Below are 21,583 nucleotides of genomic sequence, written 5' to 3'. Positions count from 1 at the left end.
TGCCGCCTCTAGCTGTACTGTGGACCGTTGTACAGGAAGACGCAGAGCAGGAGAAGGAGCAGAGGGTGCGCACACTGACTCGGACTCTGAGACTAGGCAGGCTGCAGGGCAGATTAGAGACGACAGCAGGAGATACTGAAAGCTGGCACATGCTGGAGCTCTGCCCGTCCTCTTTATATTTATATGGCTCACTGTGTGCTTGTATCTATGCAGCACGGTTACTTCTGTCCTGCAGCACCACTCTCTGCCTCCGCTGCTGCAGCACCTCTCTCTGTCTAGCCCAGCTGCTGCACCTCTCTCTGCCCCAGCTGCTGCTGCAGCATCTCTCTCTGCCTTTCAGGGAGCTGCAGCACCTCGCTCTGCCCCTTAATTCTAGAATATTATTTTCATTGAGGCATAGTGGGATTATCAGGTCTGGGATGGCAGTTCTAGGGAATTATTTTCATTGAGGCATTGGGGGAATATCGAGTTGGGGGGCAGTTTTAGGGCATTATTTTCATTGAGAGTTTGGGGGGGGGGGATTCAGGTCAGTCAGGGCATACATAGTGTTTTTAATTTATTTGAATTAAACAAGTAAATAGTTAAATACAGCTACTTTCATTGCGGCTCTACTGTGGTGTAACGTGTATAAGGGGCTCTACCATGGCATAACATGTATAAGGAGCTCTACTGTGGAATAATGTTTATAAGCGGCTCTACTGTGGGGTAATGTGTATAAGCGGCTTTACTGTGGTGTAATGTGTATAAGCGGCTTTACTGTGGTGTAATGTGTATAAGCATCTCTACTGTATGTGTATAAGTAGCTACTGTGGCGTAACATGTATAAGCAGCTCTAGTGTGTGGCGTAACATATATAAGGGGCTCTACTGTGGCATAATGTGTGTAAGTGGCTCTACTGTGGCGTAATGTGTATAAGCGGCTCTACTGTGGTGTAATGTGTATAAGGGGCTCTACTGTGGTGTAATGTGTATAAGGGGCTCTACTGTGGTATAATCTATATAAGCAGCTCTACTGTAGCATAACATGTATAAGTAGCTCTACTGTGTGGCGTTACATGTATAAGGGGTACTACTTTGTGGTGTAATGTGAATAACGGACACTACTGTGTGGTGTAATGTGAATTGGTACTATTCTGTGGCCACGCCCCTCCCCCATGAAGCCATGCCCCTTACATTTTAGTTGCATGCTTTTGATGCGCACTGTCCATACTTTAAACATGGGGGGGCACCCAAAGGAAGCTTTCGCCCTGAGCTCCACAAAGTCTAGAACTGGCCCTGTCACCAATTTAGTATTTTAAAATATTTTTTCTTTTCAAATGTAATATGTCACCACATGTTAGCCAGGCCCCCAATTCAGTACAGGGGAGTGGGGCGCCAAAACATACCCTTGCTCCGGGCACCATGGCACCTAGCTCCACCTCTGATAACCTGGGTTCAGCCTGCGGTGTGTTCAGTGACCCAGGTTGTACTGGGGGTTTTGGTGTAAAAGGCGATAGCATATGCTGCTTCTGACTGTTCCTCTCCTCTCTTAGGGGTAAATTTACTAAAATGGAGTTCTATTTAAGATGGGATGTTGCCCATAGCAACCAATCAGATTCAAGATATTATCTTCTAGAAGGTGCTAGATAAATGAGAAGTAGAATCTGATTGGTTGCTATGGGCAACATCCTATCTTAAATAGAACCCTTATCTTAGTAAATTTGCCCCTTAAACTGCATTTGTAACCGCCAGCATTTGCTACACTACAGCTTCCATCCACATTCAAATCTACCACAATAGGTTCCATATGTTGTTTATATTATTACATGCACTTACGCACATTAAACACATTTTACTCCAACAATCTGGCTACCCACCAGAAACCGCCGGGTCACTTTTGGTAGTGATAGTATTAAAGTACTTTTATTAGCTTACATTAAATACTGACCCCTGTGTGTGCTTGGGATACAGACATTATACTGTGAGCTACTGTAAACTGGGGTAAGGGCTGGTATGACTGAATGAAATAAAACTCTGATTGTACTCTACTGTGTTACATTACTCGGATGCTAGATAAAATGATTAAAAATAGTCTCTGTATTCCCATTTGATTTTATAAATCTTTCTGATCTATAGTATAAATAAATGAGTGCTCCTTATCTTTAATGCTCAATGGAAACAACTCTTACAATGAAAGATGATCCGGAAAGGGTAAAACAACAGATATGAAACCTGCGAGCTGGGTCACGCTTGTCATACACGGGAGCTCTATGTAAGGTGCATATAGATCTTCTTCCAAGTACAAGATGAGAATCAATAAAGCCTGGTAGCTGTGTCTGTGCCGACTCGTTGTATTTATACCATTTATTTTAGTCACGTGGTTACATTTAAACAGGCCCCAAATAAAAGAACAGGAAATAATGATATTTACAATAGTCTCTGTGCTAAGGCAGCAGCTGGTTCTCAGCTGTGGTATAACATACACAACAGCCTGTCAGCGGGAACCTCAGTCATCCAAACAAGAATATTCTTTTCTGACGTTTCCACTAACATACTTAATATTTAGCATACCAGAGGGGATGTGTATTTACTGCATGTCTGTTCCTAAATGGATCCTAAAAAACATTATTAAAAAATACAAAAGATATACACACACATACATACACACACACACACACACACACACACACACACACACACACACACACACACATGAGAGAGAGAGAGAGAGAGAGAGAGAGAGAGAGAGAGAGATACACACATACACACACCCCCAGCCTGACCATTAATGATTTAATTTTAGGAGGAACCTTATTTTTCCTTCTCCCCTGCAGGGAAGTTACTTCCAAGTTAGTTAAAGTCCACAGCCTTTCAATGAAAGTATCTGCCAATTAGCGCTCGACAACTTCTATCCATTTTTTTTTCCTTTAAGATGAGTAGGAGCCTAATAATTTGGTGATAAAAGGGCAAAAGCCACCGAAAGCCAAAAGGGGAATTAATGAGCTCCTCCATTTATTTGTCTTCCGAACAGCTGAACTGTTACAACTATTGACACTCATCAAAAGGTTCGGCTCTGAACCCTGTCCAGACTCTGCAGGCTCCATTGGACATCTTCAAATTTAGAGAAAGGCAAAGCAAGAGCTTCCCCTGTGTGATGCCAAATCACACAAAGGCTTGTGGATCAGGTAATGAAACTTCAGCTTTCTCCTCTTTGAGATTTATTTACTAGCAGCTGACAAGGGGCAAATTCAGATCGAATTGTGCAGTCAAAGCCTTGTCAAGCCTTTAGAGGCACCCTTGTCTTGAATCACCTTCATGACTGGCATTTTGCTCAAAAGCCCTCGGCACTGGTCCTTAACAGCTTATGACATCACAAAGGACACTCCAGACAGATGCCTACATGGCATCCTGCAGCATTTTAAAAGAGAATTAGTGGTTTTAATTATGGTCGTAGTATGAAAGGGAACCATGCAAGCTCCACAGGAGACCTTTGATCGGGCCTTTTTGCTAGTACAATGCCACGGAACTGTGACTATGCCTGGTAAGGGGGCCCTTTCTTGCCGAATGACTCACTACTGATCTATGAATGTAGACAAGCTTCTAGCCCTCCCTCTTCATTAGCGAGCATTTCTATACAGAGGTCTATACAGTGCTCGGAGTCTACAAGCTATACAATTGGGAGAAAAAGAATCCCTACAGATTTTGCCTTCTACTTAGGAAATGCAGAAAGACTCAGAGTGACTTTATTCATTAAAACAGGTTGCTATTAATTAACTGTCATAATAAAATAAAGACCAATTATTAGCATTTTCTCTTGTACGGTCTCTTTAGTAGAACGTATAAAAGATGCCTGAAACCGACATCCATTTAGAAAGGAGCCTCAGAAGTCTCCTTTTACACAGCGGCAGCGGGAGCCAGCTAATTATTAGGACTAGATCAACAGGAGAACAAATAGGAGGAAGTATAAATATGAAAGTAATTAACAAAAGTAAAAATAGGATCCAGGTTACGAGTTCGCGCAACTAAGATGAACAAACACAAAATCAACTTTGGGTGTTGGATAACACAGGGGAATACCACCTAGACAGTGGTAATAATCATTACACTTCTAGAAACCGAACTTTATCAGTTTGACTCATGTCAATGATGTAACGTACAAACCAGACACTGCTTAACTCATCTCATACAGCTATGGGGCAGATGTACTAAAGCCTTGGAGAGAGATAAAGTACAGAGATAAACTACCAATCAATCAGCTCCTAACAGTCATTTTTCAAACACCCTGTAGCATGGCAGTCAGGAGCTAATTGGCAGGAACTTTATCTCTCTTCACTTTATCATTCTCCAAGACTTAGTACATCTCCCCCTTTTTGTTTAAACAGCAATGTCTTATAAAACAGAGTGAGACAAAACCATTTTTTTTTCACATTTATTGATAAGGAGCATTAATCTGTACAGTATAATACAGGTTTGCTTTATATACAGGATATATAAAAAAAATCCCCAAATCATTCACAATTATACTGTATATGGATCTTGAAGTATAAGTCTGTATACCTGAGACTTAATTGCCAGAAAACATAGGACAATAGCTTGCTGTGAGGTAGGCAACATACAGGATCACAGTATTATACCTTAAATCCAGCCCATGTATAATATCTTTTACATATAGTTTATGAATATCAAAAGGAATATTTATTCAATGTATAAGTTAGGCTTGGAACTAAATAATAAGTTCATATACCTGAGAAATATTAAAGTCAAACATTAATTCAGAGGTTAAAGTTAACCGGTTACTTCAAAGCAATATTTTCTGATTAGAAAAAATACCTATGCATCACGCAAGTTACTCATTCTAGAGATGCTTAGATATTAAGAAAAAAAGGCAATTTGTTTCCCTCAGAACCCTGAATGATAACAGTAACCAGATTTAAATCCCACACAATATTAGAATTCAGAGATCTCAGTTACATATATTTGCGCAAATGTATGAATAAGCCCCAAAGCCACGTCCAGGCCTCTCTATATATTTGGGGTCCTTAGCGCTATATCTAGGTGCAGGGTGCACCTAGATATATCGCTAGGGACCCCAAATATACAGAGAGGCCTTGACGCAGCTTTGGAGCTTATTCATACATTTGCGCAAATATATGTAACCAGGATCTCTGAATTCTAATATTGTGTGGGATTTAAATCTGGTTACTGTTATCATTCAGGGTGCTGGGGGAAACAAAATGTGTTTTTTTTTTTCTTGCTTAGAAATACCCCTCCCTTTTAAGCACCTGAATGATATCACTAAGCTAATTGAGCATCTGCCACTAAATAGCTTAGATATTAAGGGGTATATTCAATAACTGTCGGAAGCTGCCGTCTTGTCGAAAAGACGGCAGCTTCCGAGAGTTTTAGGTCGGAAGGGGTTCCGACCTATTCATTACGGCCACATTTATTCCGACAAGTCGGGAAATCCGACTTGTCGGAATGCGCGTTGTTCAGCATGCATTGTCGGAAGCGGGGCCTAACCCGACAGGTTTTAGCCCCGTTTCCGACAATCTCAATCTGCCTTTAAAAAAAGTCGGATTGAGATGAGTGAGCTGAGAGCAGGAGACAGGGGAGCAGCGGGGAGAGCAGGAACCCAGCGGCAGCGTCCACCCGGCTCCAGCAAGCGAGGTCCCGATTGTTGGAGCCGGGTGGACGCTGCCGTAGGCCTCCTGCTGTTACGCTGCTGCAGCCGCTGCTCCCCCGTCTCCTCCTCTCCTCCCCCGCCCGCTTCGTCTCCTCCGCTGCTCTCCCCCCGGCGCCGCAGACATCTCTCCTTCGTCCCGGCGCCCCAGACATCACCTCCTCCCGGTGCCGCAGACAGCTCCCTTCCCCCCGCGCTGCAGAAAGCTCCCTTCCCCCGACGCCGCTGACAGCTTCCCCCGCTGCTGACAGCAGCAGCAGCAGCAGGACAGGACACCGGGAGCGGCCAAATCAGACAGTCGGATTTGGCCGCTCTTTTGAAAAGGGGCTGTCGGGTCCATTCCGACAACTGCATGTCGGAATGGACCAGACTCTTATTGAATATACTCCTTGGTCTGTCTTCTTCCTAGCATGCAGATTCATCAGATATTCTAATATATTAAAAATAGAGGAGGTTACCCATCACTTTGTGGAGATGAAGGAAAAGATAATTGACAACCATTTCTGTTTTTAGCATAGTAAGAGAAGTTGTTACAAGATATTGTAAAACACCAGAATGCTTTTATATAGAGATAGCAGGTCCACTCAAAGACTAAGTCATTTGCCAGAACAATATATCCAAGTACAGTATCACAGTTTATGAGGCAGATTTGAGTAGCCGCAGGGCTTCCTGTGGGCAGATAGCCTCGTTCTTTAATGTCCTTAGCTATTCAATTATAAGCTCATTCCCTTATTTGTTAACCTAAGGGTTTAGAGCCCAGAGCTATGGGTTAATGCGCTCCCGGCAGCCACGGTAAAGGCAGAAAGCCTTACTCACCATGGGGTTCTGAGGTTATTATTAAAGGGAACATGTCATGTATACACGGTGGATTCTATACACAGAATGCTTCCTCTTTGCTACAGCTCACAAGGTGTGCTACCACTGGCTTTTAGTGAACAGATTTGCTGCATTTTCATGTACATATCAGTTCGGCTTATAAAACTGCTGCCTCATTTATATCTCCAGATTGTCAATCGCTCCTAATGAATTGACAGACAGAACTATCGATAATACTGGTTTAGTCTTCAAAATGGCTGCCTACACATGGTGTAGTAGTAGGTGCACTTTGCTATTTCTGTGCATTGGATTCCAAACCATACCATGATGAGATGTCATGAATTTCCTTGCAAATGCTCCTTTGTTTTCTTAAGTCGCAGGGCTTCACCTTTGAAGTAGTGTACTGCATGCAGTATTGCTTCTCTCTGACTATCATCCTTTGCTTTGCTGACATAGGCAGAAAAGTGTTTGATGGCATCATTTAGAAGCATTTGTGGATCAATATCCGGTCTTTGTTGACGCAGCATTCGCTCACAGGCAATGGCATAGTTTTTGTGCCAGTTGACAGGGTGATTATCTTGTTGGCTAATGACCTCTTTATACAACTGAAAAATGAGAAGAAGAAAAAAAAAAACACTTGATTCGAGCGCTGATATTGCTCTACATACTAAAGGATGTTCTTCTGTTCTTCTATACCAGCAGTTCTGCTGTATTTTACCATTTATACTGTGATTATCCCACATGATGGCACAAAATTTGGCAAATTGATCATAACCTCTGCAGTGAACATTCTGCGTGACCAGCTAAAACAAAGGTGTTTTACCTTGTGAGAATACAAGTACAGTTGATTTCTCACTGCTGTGGACAAATGAGTGGACTCGGCCAGATCGAAGATAAAGAAAGACGTTTTTACTCTGCAAAACAGCATATGTTAAAACATAAATGGTGACATGACAGATGTGCAAATGTCTGCAATGTAGAAGCACCTTTATCACAGCACGTAGTAAAGTTATAATCTATTCATTTACCTACAACAATAACCTGCCTCTTGGCGGATGGAACAAGTGTGGATGTTGAGCTGCAGAAGCAATATTTAAATCAGGGTGCACTTAACTTGTCAAAACAATTTTAAAGTGAATTAAAAAGGCATGCATTTGGGTATGCAGGAATAGGCAAAACGTGAGGGTATCCGGATGATAGATAGCCAGTGTCTAGTTAGACAGTCAGTAGATAGACACCACATGTTAGACAGACATTTAATCGACATGGTCAAAAGGTCAACATGGAAAAGGTAGACAGAACAAAATGTCGACAGGGTCAAAAGGTCGACATGAAAATGGTCGACATAAAAAAGATACAGTTTAAAAAAAATGTTTACATGTTTTTGGGCTTTTTCATACCTTCTCTATCCATGTCGGCATAGAGTCGGTTATAAACAGAGTCCGAAGTATGGCAAGCGAAGCGAGCCCCGCGAGGGGATGCCTTTCTACAATTGGGGGTACCAGATGACAAAACTATCCACACAAACCCCAAAAATGCAAAAATAAGTTGTCTACCATTTTCATGTCGACCTTTTGACCCTGTCGACCTTTTGACTGTCTAACATATGGTGTCAATCTATTAACTGTCTAACTAGACACTGTCTATTTGTTATAAGACACCCAAACGTGAGTTCCTGGAAAAAACTGTGTGATAACACAAATCCCATATGGAAATTCATTAGGAAGAATTTTGGGGCTATTCCTGGTTCCTAAAATGCTATGCACCTGATAACCTTTATGAATCAACAGTATCAATGAGGATCAACAAATGTATAATCTGAAATCTGCCATAAAAGTGTGAATGCACAAATACTCGCCTATGATCAGACCAGTAATTGCTGTGTTAATACCCCAAAATAGATCATTTAGCAGCAATTTTATTCCCCATGTGTTATGAACAGCTTTAGGTAAAAGTAATACCTGATCTGTTGAAGGTCATTACATACCTCCCAACTTCTGCACTGAGGAAAGCTGACCTGAATAGGGGGTGTGGCCGCAATTGTGATGGGCGTGTCTTAACTCAAGTGGGCGTGGCCTCACCCAAACGGACCATTTTCCTGCCTTTTGGGGGTGTGCCCAGCACTCCCCGAGCAGCTGGGCAGCCCCCGCTCCCCTCCTAGCACTGAATACATGCCGTGTGTGTGCGCACAGCATGTATTCAGTGATCACCGGCTGCTTTGCAGAGCAGAGGGTGATCAAAGGCTCTCCCAACTGCCCTCCCCCCCCCCGCCCGCGGGACACTGCTGCCCGCTGGTGGGACAGCGGGACAGGGTCCAAATAGCTGAACTGTCCCGCTGAAGCGGGACAGTTGGGAGGTATGGTCATTGTGTATTTATTATCTTAGCTGTTTTCTATTTAGTTTTTATTGTTCGCTTGATAAATTAATCCACTTTCAAAGTCTGTCCTGCTTCATTTGTGAGTGAAAATACATACTTTTTTTTTTTTTTTAAACCACATGGTTGGGAATGTAATAGGGTGTGAGAATCAGGAAGTGAGAGCTTTTGTGAGAGTTCTGTTTTTTTAAAAGTGGCAATTATTTACATGGCAAAACCATGTTGATTTTACCATGTAAATGATTGCCACTTTAAAAAAAAAACCTTGAGAACTCCCAAAAAATCTCTCACTTCCTGATTACACACCCTATTACATACTCCCCGTGGTGTCAAATGGACTGTGAGTGCGTATAACACATATATACAGAAGCTCAGGCCAATGTATGTTTCATAAAAGCGGATGATATTGGCAGAAAAAGACATATGTACCTTGCTTCCCACATCTCCTCATTAGCAATCGCTTCCCAGGAGGAACGCTCAAACCTGGTTGGAAAGTAAGTCATTAAATATTTAATATGAACAGTTTATTATATGACCAGTTTCCCTGTAGCCATACATTATTAATACATTACAGGCAGGCATTTTTGTTGAATACTACATGAAAACAGTCTAGCAATTTGATGGTTGCATTCACCTGAACATAAGTGTAGCCCACAAAATGGCTCCTTACTTGCCAGCAGCGGCATCCCGATGGTTAAAATCCAGATGGTGAGTATTAGGATTAGGCGTAGGGTTAGGCACTAGGGGGAGGGTTAGCGTTAGGCTGTGGGAGCAATGGTTAGGGTTAGACTGCCAAAGGGGACAGTTAGGATTAGGCTATGGAAGGGGACGTTTAGGGTTAGGCTTACAATACTCACCAAAACTCTCTGGGATTTTGATGCCACTTCCACGATTGTGACTGTTGGGATGGTCACCACCGGGAGATCATACCCAACCCACCTAATGAAACTGGCTATAAGCAGATGTTAGTCTGATTCACTGGGTTCTGTTTAAAATCACAAAGTGTCTCTATCCTCTCTATGGGGCTGATTCGGAGCCGTACGCTCCTGCGGCCGCTTTTGCCTATGGCTGTGTAATAGCACTTACAGATGTGTCCTTATACACTTAGCCTCAATACACCATGCCGTGTAGGTGTGCCACACCGAGAGGTGTAGCGTATGATATTTTATATAGTACATCTGCTGGTGCCCAAAATGGCTACCTCACCTTTTGCATGCTACCGGTCATCTCCATAAAACAGCTTAAATTCCCCACAACTGACCTATGAATCAACATAAATATCCAAGGACTTACTGTACCTTTAACCTGTACTACTCTATGCGGACATCTCATCATAACCAACGGATTGCATTCCTGCACTGAGATACACACTGGATTGAATCCTCTGCAACTCTCCACTGAGAAGTCCTTCAGTTTGGAATTTACTGTACTCTGCATTGGACATCCCAGGCAAGGTACTGTGGACTACAACCGATATTTGGCTCCATCCAGCCCCTCACTTAGACATCATCCACCTCTGTTCTCTGAGCAACAAATTACTCTGACTTCTTGCATTAATCAACTAATATCAGTATATTCAGGCTCGGAATTGCTGAAGGGTCACTGTTAATTTCAAATTGCAGGACCCCAGCCATTCCCCAGGACACATGATATCACTACCCCCATAAGAAATCTACTTCAAAGGCATCTCACACTGAGATTTTTCACACCTACACAGTAGGAATTGGATTATAACACCTTTCCACAAGCCTGCTTTGTCCTGGAATAACTGACTAAATCAGCAACAGAAAAGGAAAGTTATTTTATTTATCACTTGTTTCAAATATACCCATTGGATTAAAGAGCAGCAATACATTATAGCAATAATTGTTCATGAACCCATTATAATTTTTGGATCACATACCGAATTGGGGGAAAAAATACAGCTTTCTCTCTCATCATATGCAGCTCATACTTATAGTAATCTGTCATTGATGACCCAATGTAAACATATTCCTCCAACTTTATTCTTTCACTCCACCCACCACATACTGCAGTTTCTATTACACCGCCACATGCTTCTATCCTCCAATCCCTTGGCATTTAAAAAAGACAGGCGCATTCGTGGGAAGCGAGCAGGACGGAAACTTCTTTTTCCCGGTAACCACCTAAATCCTTTGCCTACCTGCTCATCCCCAACTTCAAAGAACAATCAAATAGAAGTGATACCCAAAAGACGGCCCTGTGCTTGGAAGAACAAAACTGTCAAGTCTCGCTTTGTGACCCCCATACCTTCTGCACTTAACATAAATAAAACTGAAGGCAATCTGGTATGCCCAATCAGGTCAGTCATTTGTAATGCCAGATCTAGAAGAAACAAGATTGCTGACCTTACTGAATCTGCAGATCTAGCCTGTATTACAGAGACCTGGCTAGATGAAAATGCAGCACATATATTGGAGGCTGCGCTCCCAACAAACTACTCTGTCATCCACAACCTAAGACTGGACTGCAGGGGTTGCGGGGTAGCTATCTGCTTCAAAAAAGAACTTAAACTTAGGGACCATCCTATTGAAATTACTCGCTCATTCGAGTGCATTGCTGCCCGGAGTTCGACAGGATTAGGTTTCTGAGTACTTCCCATTTACCGGCCCCCTGGAGATGGAAAGATATTTCTACAAGAAATTGCAGACACTGTTGCTGGCCTGGTTCTAGAACATCAAAGACGGCTCATCCTCGGGGATTTCAATGCACGGATGGATGAGGAGCTCTCACGCCTTGGCCAAGACCTCCTGTGCACAATGAATGGTCTGGGCTTCACACAGGTCATTCCTTCTGCCACACATAAAAGTGGTCACACTCTTGATCTTGTCTTTCAGATTGGATTAGACATCACTGGCCTAAAAATAAACCCAGTCATCTGGTCAGACCACCACTCCCTTTGGTTCTCAGTTGTAACCCCTCAAATAAGATCTCTGCCCGTGGAGTTGACCAGGTATCGTCCAAGGAGGGGTATAACTCCCCAGGCTCTTGTAGCAAATCTGGATCTCTCTGCTATACTGGGTGCCTGTTAAGATCCCTGTTCCCTAGTCCGTTATTATAAAAGGGATGTTATGGCTACAATTGATATTATCTCCCCTGTGTGTATAAGACCTCGTAAACTACAACATCGCGCTCCCTGATTCGACAACAGTGTTAGTAAACACAAGAAAAGGGGGCGTAGACTGGAAAGACGATGGAGGAAGACGAACCTAGTGGATAACAAAATAAAACTAATAAAGCATAACAAAGAATATCAATCGACAATCACCCATAAGAAATCACAGTTCCTATCAAATGAGATCACAGCAGCAAACAATAGGCCAGCTCAACTTTTCCGCACAGTGGAGATGCTTTGCAAGCCAGTATGCCTGCAGACTGGTGAAACCCTCTCCCAGGCAAGATGCAACAAGTTTGCAAACTTCTTTGCAGATAAAATATCCACCATCTGGGCTGGAATCTCCACAGTGCCATCAAAGGAGCACCAAACTACAAAAGCCTGCCAATATAAGCCACCTGCTTTCATGGACCAGCTTTGACCCAGTGGATGTAAAGGACATTGCTGAAATTGCTTGGATTTTACGTACCACCACCTGTGATCTGGACCCTGCCTCAACCAAACTTCTAATAGGTTGCATGGATATAATTGGTCCTGTCTTTGCAAAAATTGTTCAATGCTCTTTGCAGACAGGCATTTTTCCTGGACCCCTAAAGGAAGCAATTGTGAGGGCTCTTCTTAAAAAACCTAATTTAGATCCCGACTGCATGACCAACTACAGAACGGTATCAAACCTTCCTTTTCTAGGAAAGGTTATTGAGAAAGTGGTTGCAAATCAACTGGAAACCCGCCTGACAACTCATGATATTTATGATCCATTCCAATCAGGATTCAAGAGAAGACATAGCACTGAAACAGCCCTGGTGTGTGTGTTAAATGATCTTCTGATGGCAAGAGACAGAGGTGACTGTTCAACATTAATCCTTCTGGATCTCTCTGCAGCATTTGATACCGTGAACCATGGGCTTCTGATTGAGTGACTGATACATTTTTGTGGACTGGATGGCACAGTCGTAAGCTGGTACAAATCATTTCTCACAGGCAGGTCACAGAGAGTATCGTCTGGAGTATACTCATCACCATCAGTGCAATTGCCATGTGGTGTCCCACAAGGTTCTATACTATCCCCCATGCTTTTTGCAGTATACAATGCTCCTGCTGGGTGAAATAATCAGGCGCCATGGCATGGTCTACCACTGCTATGCAGATGATACACAACTGTATTTGTTCTTTGCTCCGGGCACTGATAACCCAATAGCAACCCTAAATGGCTATCTAGCTGAGCTCCAAGAGTAGATGAGTGCCAGTTGGCTGCGACTGAACCCGGATAAAACAGAGGTCCTTATGACAGGACCGCAACATCAAAGGACAAGACTGCAGCATAGCCAACCAACTGGACTTACACTCTGGGATTCAGAATTACAAACCACTGATCATGTGCGGAATCTTGGCGTTGTCCTGGATGGTGGCTTGACACTTAAACATCATATATCAGCCACAATCAAATCCTCATTCTTTCACCTGAGGAACATAGCCAGAATCAAGCACTTAATTCCCCCAGATGATCTGCCAAAAGTCATACATGCAGTTGTATCATCTCGATTAGACTACTGTAATGCCATCTACCTTGGTCTCCCAGCAAAAGAATTGACCGCTTACAGCTGGTGCAAAACACAGCTGCCAGGCTGTTAACCAACCAGCCCCGTTCTAACCACATAACACCCATCCTCTACTCCCTTCACTGGCTGCCTGTAAGATGGCGAATCATCTTCAAGATTGGCTTACTGAGTTTCAAAGCACTACATGACCAGGGCCCAAGGTACCTGAAGCAGCTTCTGACTCCACACTGCTCCACTCGATTACTGCGATCTGTAGATGAAGGACTTTTAGCAGTACCTAGAATCTCCCATAATTCATCTGGGGGTCGAGCTTTTAGTCATGCGGCTCCGACTCTATGGAACTCACTTCCCCGCACAGTGTGAGAGGTCCCAACTACAGAATCCTTCAAAAATAGACTCAAGACTTTCCTGTTTACTCAAGCATTTCCATAATGTCCCTTTAGTAACTACATGCTTCTGTATTCTATGAAAAGCTGTTCTGTACTTCATTATTTTCTGTACTATATTATGCTATATATCTGTTAAGCGCCGTGAGTCCTATTGGAGAGAGAGCGCTATATAAATAAAATTATTATTAAAATTATTATTTCAAATTTGCATCCCTTTCGCACCGCAGACACAGCGAAACACCACTCACTGTACCAGAGAGACTGGGCTGCGTCTTTAACCGGCCACAAATTATATTTATATAAGTACAAAGTAACGGTATCCGTTCACATGGTCGACCATGTTATGGTCGACAGTCATTAGGTCGACCACTATTGGTCGACATTGACATGGTCGACATGGACACGTGGTCGACACATGAAAATGGTCGACACATGAAAAGGTCGACATGCGTTTTTTTTTACTTTTTCTTCTTTTGGGGAACTTTTCCATAGTTTACGATCCACATGGACTACGATTGGAACGGTAAAGTGTGCTGAGCGAAGCGGCAGCGGAGCGAAGGCACCATGCCCGAAGCATGGCGAGCGAAGCGAGCCATGCGAGGGGACGCGGTGCACTAATTGGTGTTCCCAGTCACTTTACGCAAAAAACGACACCAAAAAAAGTTAAAAAACTCATGTCGACCTTTTCATGTCGACCTTTCATGTGTCGACCATGTGTCCATGTCGACCATGTCAATGTCGACCAATAGTGGTCGGCCTAATCATACCGGAACCCAAAGTAACAGATGAAGCACAATGGAACTCAGCGTGAGAAACAGCTGCGCTCACTGCATCACAGCACTTCATATACAGATTTACAGTCCGTTGCATATACAAGGATCACTTATCAAATTAATGAGAGCAGTCTCGTTAAGTGGCTTCATCGCGTCAAATTGTTTCATTTGTGTAAGATGCACATCCAAGCGACAAAGATGGGGCCTGGGGCAGCAAGGTGGGCTGTCTGAAGCCACTGCAGTGAGAGTGCATGAGGACACATCTGTACTTTCATAAGCTAATGCAACAATCTGACAAAGTAAGTCACAAATCTGTGTGTCAGTAGTATTGGCACTTGCACCAGCGTCCTGCTAGGTTCAAGAATCTGTCCGCTCAACAAACCACCCAGAGGTTTAGATACACGCCCCCAACACTCCCCTGACCGCCATATCAGAAAGAGACTCTTTGTGCGTCTGATACTCGCCCAGAAATGCCTAATTTGCACTGGCCACCAGTCAAACAAGATGCAATACGCACGCACCTACCTGCGACTTCAGACACATCCCGACATGTGTTCATGTTCACAGATGTGTTCAACTCAGAAACACCCGGTGTGAGCAACAAGTGCAGTTCAAACCCCGGCAATCAGGCAAGACATCATTTGTAAAGGTGTAATAGAGGGCCTAATGCTGGGCCAGACGTAGCTTGCGGATTTCAGCATCATGCGCATGTGCCAAAGTAACATGCGCTGGATCATGCATACACACATGGACTGATATGTCCATCAACTGACCACACCTTCAGTGAAACGGGCAAGTCTGAGAGATAACTGGGCAGTGAAACGGTTCCATCATGGATGTGTATGCCGACTTCCGTCCTCATTCGTAGCATGCGGACAGATGGGACGACTGCTTCAGACAAATCTTTTGCAACCAGCATGTGTGCTACAGACATAAAAACAGTGAGCGCTTTTCTGTGCATGAGTGCGCCTCGGATTAAGGTCCAATACTGCTATCGCTTCTCTTACATTACTGCCATAAACTCTACAAGTTTCACTATTTCAATGTAAACACAGCCCAAGCTTAGCATTAACAGCCTTGGAAAGGGTACACTGTATGTATTGCATGATATTGCACATACTTCCCATACTCCTCTGTCCAGTTATACAGATTGCTGGTAAGAGTAATCCATTCCTCTGCGTTGAAAATCGTATTTTTAGGGACAAGTTTCTCACATGCCCCCCATGGCCACAGAGAATGGCTTTTCTTCCAGGTCGGATCTCCCTCATTCAGTCCTATGCACACAAATGTTTCTTTTCTGCAGACGAAAAAATTAAAATAAAACACAGATGAAAACCTTTACACCTCACTTAAGGATGTAAAAAAAGAAAAAAAAAAGATCAAAACCTATTATTTTGTACCAAATAAATGTGTATTTTAAAGGCTGTTACTTATATAGCTATACTAATTATCACGTCAAGAGAAACTGTAACCTGTTTCACTGGTAACAAATTCGCTTCGACAGCCAACACTTGGAATGTAACTGTAACACAAGATATTGACACTGGAAAAGTGAACGAGAACATGGAATACTCAAGGGTGTAGTGAGGGTGGCTCCGGTGGAACGCAAGCTCCAGGCGCTGGAATAGTTAGAGGGCGCACTGACGCCTGCCCCCCTCCCTCCGCCCGCTATACCATGGATGGAGGGACAGGCAGTCACAGAGCAGGAGGAGGAGAAGCAGAAGCGCACACTGACTCGGACTCGGATACTAGGTAGGGAACAGGGCAGGCCAGAGGCGACAGCAGGGGACACGGACAGCCAGCACATGCTGGAGCTCTGCCGTCCTCTTTATATGTCTCACTGTCTGCTTGTAGCTGTGCAATGGGGTTACTTCTGTCCTGCTACACCACTCTCTGCCCCTGCTGCTGCAGCACCTCTTTCTGTCCCAGCTGCTGCTGCAGCACGTCTCTCTCTCCCAGCTGCAGCAGCACCTCTCTCTGCATTAGAAGCTGCAGAGTACTATGTATAAGCGGCTCTACTCTGGCATAACTTGTAGGGCGACACTACTGTGGTGTGACATGTATAAGCGGCTCTACTCTGGCATAACGTGTAGGGCGACTCTACTGTGGTGTGACATGTATAAACGGCTCTACTCTGGCATAATGTGTAGGGCGACTCTACTGTGGTGTGACATGTATAAACGGTTCTACTCTGGCATAATGTGTAGGGCGACATGTATAAACGGTTCTACTCTGGCATAATGTGTACAGTACAGGAGAGGGGGTGCTGAAACATACCCTTGCTCCGGGCACCATGGAACCTAGCTACACCTCTGGGAATACTTACTGTTCGTTGACTTTGAGAAAATGCTGAAGGTTAAATGTGACTGTCCCATCCGGAAGTTTTGTTTGTAGCGGATTCCATCGGTTCCCTGGAAAACTGATGCTTCCCAAGTGCTTTGCGGTCTTTGGTAAATACCATTCATATGTCATCATCTGCACAATATCCGCACACAGGAGAAATGCCATTAAAGACTACAGAACCTGATCTCTAACAATGGAATAATTATAAATGTACAAGCACAGTGTCAAGTCTCATATGTGCATGGTATAGAAATGTACAATGGGGGTAATTCAGAGTTGATCGCAGCAGCAAATTTGTTAGTAGTTGGGCAAAACCATGTGCACTGCACAGAGCCGGCCCGAACCAATATGATGCCCTAGGCAAGATTTTGGCTGGTGCCCCCTAGCACCACCGCTAGTTCCGCCTCTGACCCTGCACCCCTTTCCCAACACCATCACCCCCCACCCATAGCAGTCCTTTTTTTTTTTTCCTACCCCCTGTAATTTAAATAAGAACAGTACACACATTCGGCGCACAGCCCAAAAAGGTATGTGTTTTTGCTGGCAAGGGGAACGGCAACACAATAGTACCCCCAATTCAATTTATGCCTCACAGTAGTGCAACTGTATTCACAATTTATAATGCGATAGTGTCCCTTATTCACATTACATCACACAGTAGTACCACTTTACCTTTTATATGTTACTCCTCACAGTAGTGCCTCTCATTCATATATCATACTGAATTGCTCCTTATTCACATTACACCACACCATATTGTTCTTTATTCTCATTACACCACACCATATTGCTCCTTATTCACATTACACCACACCACATTGCTCTTTATTCATATTAGACCACACAGTAATGCCCTTTTTATACGTTACAACACACAGTAGAGCACCTTATACACATAATGCCACACATTGGTAATGCATTTATACACATAATACCCCACAGTAATGCCCCTTACACATATGACACACATTATTAATGTCCTTAAAAACATAATGCGCCTTACACATTATGCCAACCCTTATTAATGCCCTTATACACATAATTATCCTTACACATATGCCACACATTGTTAATGCCTTTGTACACGTAATGACATACATAAAGTCCCTTACACATATGCCACACATTATTAGTGCCCTTATACACATAATGACACACATAGTACCCCTTACACATATGTTACACATTATTAATGCCCTTATACACGTAATGACACATATAGTTCCTGGCGTGAGTCAACTGGCAGCTCTGCTAATGTCGGGTGCCTACTTTTTATGAAAATGCTTCTTATTTGCATTGCTATGTGGCTAGGATGCACAAGCAGCTTCTGCTGATTAAAGGGATATGCAGCATGCCTATATATCGTGTGCGACTGTGGTTGTATCTGCATACGAAATGCTACACACAGAATATAGGCATGCTGCATATCATTTTAATCAGCAGAAGCTGCTTGTGCCCCTAGGCATACCAGATGCCCTAGGCAATTGCCTAGTTTGCCTATGCCTAGGGACGGCTCTGGCACTGCAGGTGTGGCAGATATAACATGTGCAGAGAGGGTAAGATTTGGGTAGGTTATATTGTTTCTGTGCAGGGTAAATACTGGCTGCTTTATTTTTACACTGCAATTTAGATTTCAGTTTGAACACACCGGACCCAAATCTAACTCTCTCTGCACATGTTACATCTGGCCCCCCTGCAGTGCACATGGTTTTGCCCAACTGCTAACAATTTTACTGCTGCGATCAACTCTGAATTAGGCCCTATACTAGGTGGTGTATTATCAGTTTTGGCTACACTTTTGATCATGAATAGTACCATAAGGATTTCTGGGTTTAATACTCTCCAATATTATCAAGGATTATGTCTTCCCTGCTATAGGTTAATAAGGCCATACCCATTTTGCATTTATCACATCCCACATTGTGGGCACTATGCTTTTCTTTACTTCTCCAGCCATGGCCCAACGGCCACTGACATAACTACCAAGAGTAGATACTTCAACATCTTAGTGACATCCCTCAGTGACTAGCGGAAGGGGGGGTTCATCAAATCGACAGTATCTAGGTCGACAATGTTTAGGCCGACCACTATAGGTCGATAGTCACTAGGTCGACAGGGATGGAAGGTCGACAGGGTTTCTAGGTCGACATGTGCTAGGTCGACAGGTCAAAAGGTCAACATGAGAGTTTTTTTTTTTTGGTGTCGTTTTCTTCGTAGAGTGACTGGGAACCCCAATTAGTGCACCGTGTCCCCTCGCATGGCTCGCGAGCTTCGGGCATCGTGCATTCGCTCCGCTACCGCTTCGCTCGGCACAGATTACCGTTCCAATCGTAGTCCAAGTATGAAAAAGTTAAAAAAAGAAGAAAAAAAAACGTGAAAAACTCATGTCGACCTTTTGACCTGTCAACCTAGCACATGTCGACCTAGAACCCCTGTCGACCTTCCATCCCTGTCGACCTATAGTGGTCGACCTAAACATTGTCGATCTTCAGACCGGATCCCAGCGCGGGGGGGTACATAATTGCCTTAACCAAACACTTTGTGTTCTGATCCCCACAAAGTTTATGTAAGAAGCAAGTATTGAGCTTCATTCTTTCACTCGCTGCAACTTTATGGGACATAATCACACTATTAGGATTTATCTTTATGAAGCAAAAGTGTCCCAGTTGCGTAAAAGGCAGCAGCAGCTATGGTCTGGGTGATATCACCAAACATCTAATATAGAGAATAAAAAATAGTAGCCCAAGAGCTCCTTTTCAGGAATAGAGGAACCCTAACAGGAGACTGCCTGAAGGAAAATATCCACAGAACATAGGGCCTAATTCAGACCTGATCGCAGCAGCAAAATTGTTCTCTAATGGGCAAAACCATGTGCACGGCAGGTGGGGCAGATGTAACATGTGCAGAGAGAGTTAGATTTGGGTGTGGTGTGTTTAAACTGAAATCTAAATTGCTGTGTAAAAATAAAGCAGCCAGTATTTACCATACAGAGACAAAATAACCCACCCAAATCTAACTCTCTCTGCACATGTTATATTGGCTCCACCTGCAGCGCGCATGGTTTTTCCCATTAGAGAACAATTTTGCTGCTGTGATCAGGTCTGAATTAAGCCCATTGTCCTTTCAATTTCATGTATAGCAGCACACACCAAACAGAAATCTTCCTTCTTTACAGCATAATGCGAAGAACCTCGTAAATATATAACAGAAAGCTGCTCATTGTATAAAATAATTTCCTAAACAAGAATCAAACATCAAAAACATGAAAGTACATAAATTAATATACAAGAGGATACTGGTGACAAATGTAACTGCATACAATATTCTAAAGGAGTCACAGGCATATCATGAATGGAGTATTGTAAGATATAAAGGCCGGGAAGTGGAGGACTGTCTCTGTTCCAGCGTTTTACATCTTACAGTACTCCATTTATGATATGCTTGTGACACCTTCAGAATTTGGTTCTGGACTTGAACTATTGGGACATACATCGTTACTCTGGTATTTTCCTTCAGTCTCCTGTAAGGTTTCCTCTATTCCTAAAAAGGAGGACTTGGCCTACTAATTTTTTTTTTTACTTTTCATTTAGACATCATGAATCAAATACATATTGGGAATTTGTACATCACAACAAAGTCATGGTATGGAGCATTTGCGAAAAGATACACTGTAATTATTACAATCAAACAGTGGCAACCAATAGTAAAACCATTAGTATATACAAAACAAGCATTGGTATAGAACAAAGAAAAGACATTATGGCAATCGCCATGTCATACCTTAATATAGGAGCTGGAAGGGAGACGCCAGAGTAATTCCCTCTATCAATTAAGCGAAATGGGTGGGTCTTGTATTGCCAGTTGTGTAAGACACCCAAGTAGTATTTTTTAGGCTATGGTGGATCTGACGCCTGGTAGTAAGGGGGAGGGTATCTATGTATGACTGCCACAATGTGAAAAAGCGCTCCACCTGTTTTTCCTTTTCTACTATTGCTTCCACCCAATCCATTTTAAACAAGAAATTAAGTTTTCCTAAAAATAAAGGTATCTGCGAGGGGGTGCACTGTCAATCCATCCCTGAAGGATCGTTTTCCTGCCAGTTGCACTCAGGGCCAGTGACAGTTTCTTACTCTTCGGAATCAAGCGTTGGTTTGGGTCAAAGACCCCTAAAATCGCCCACTCAGGGGTAAAGCGTACAAAGGTTATTAATTTGGTCTCCGCGTATCGGCCCAAAGGCAATGGTAAGTGTCTGCTACATCCTGGTGACATTTCGGGCATGAATGAGGCTCTGAGGATCCCATTTGAAAGCGCCAAAGTTGGGAAAGGAAAGTATTATGGTAAATATTTTAAAAAAGTTCAAGGTACATACTGGATGGTAACACTTTTTGAGAATATAACAGGGCCTTTTCCAGAGCAGGCATGGACAGATTAGGAAAGTGGGTCAACCACTTGGACATACCTGCATTTATTTTACTATGGTCCATACTTTTCCTCAAAAAAGTGTAGTAGACTGAAATGGCTTTAGACGTAGGTAC

General features: G+C 43.2%; 1 protein-coding gene across 2 annotated transcripts in view; it reads right to left on the bottom strand.

Annotated features, from left to right (window-relative positions):
• Positions 1–5,807: 5,807 nt before the first annotated feature.
• The window catches only part of TMEM260 (transmembrane protein 260), a 208,462-nt gene continuing 192,686 nt past the window's right edge, over positions 5,808–21,583 (bottom strand). For both annotated transcript variants that reach the window (XM_063947974.1, XM_063947975.1), the window contains 5 exons: positions 17,032–17,180; positions 15,826–16,002; positions 9,278–9,331; positions 7,298–7,388; positions 5,808–7,079 (listed from right to left, as the gene is read on the bottom strand). In XM_063947974.1, coding sequence (XP_063804044.1) covers positions 6,810–7,079; positions 7,298–7,388; positions 9,278–9,331; positions 15,826–16,002; positions 17,032–17,180 — 741 coding nt within the window. In that variant the 3' untranslated portion in view covers positions 5,808–6,809. The remainder of the gene's footprint in view (positions 7,080–7,297; positions 7,389–9,277; positions 9,332–15,825; positions 16,003–17,031; positions 17,181–21,583) is intronic.

Source organism: Pseudophryne corroboree, chromosome 12, assembly GCF_028390025.1.
Source record: "Pseudophryne corroboree isolate aPseCor3 chromosome 12, aPseCor3.hap2, whole genome shotgun sequence".
Classification (NCBI taxonomy): domain Eukaryota; kingdom Metazoa; phylum Chordata; class Amphibia; order Anura; family Myobatrachidae; genus Pseudophryne; species Pseudophryne corroboree.
The sequence above is the reverse complement of the archived record's forward strand: the minus strand, read 5'-3'. Positions and strand labels throughout refer to the sequence as shown.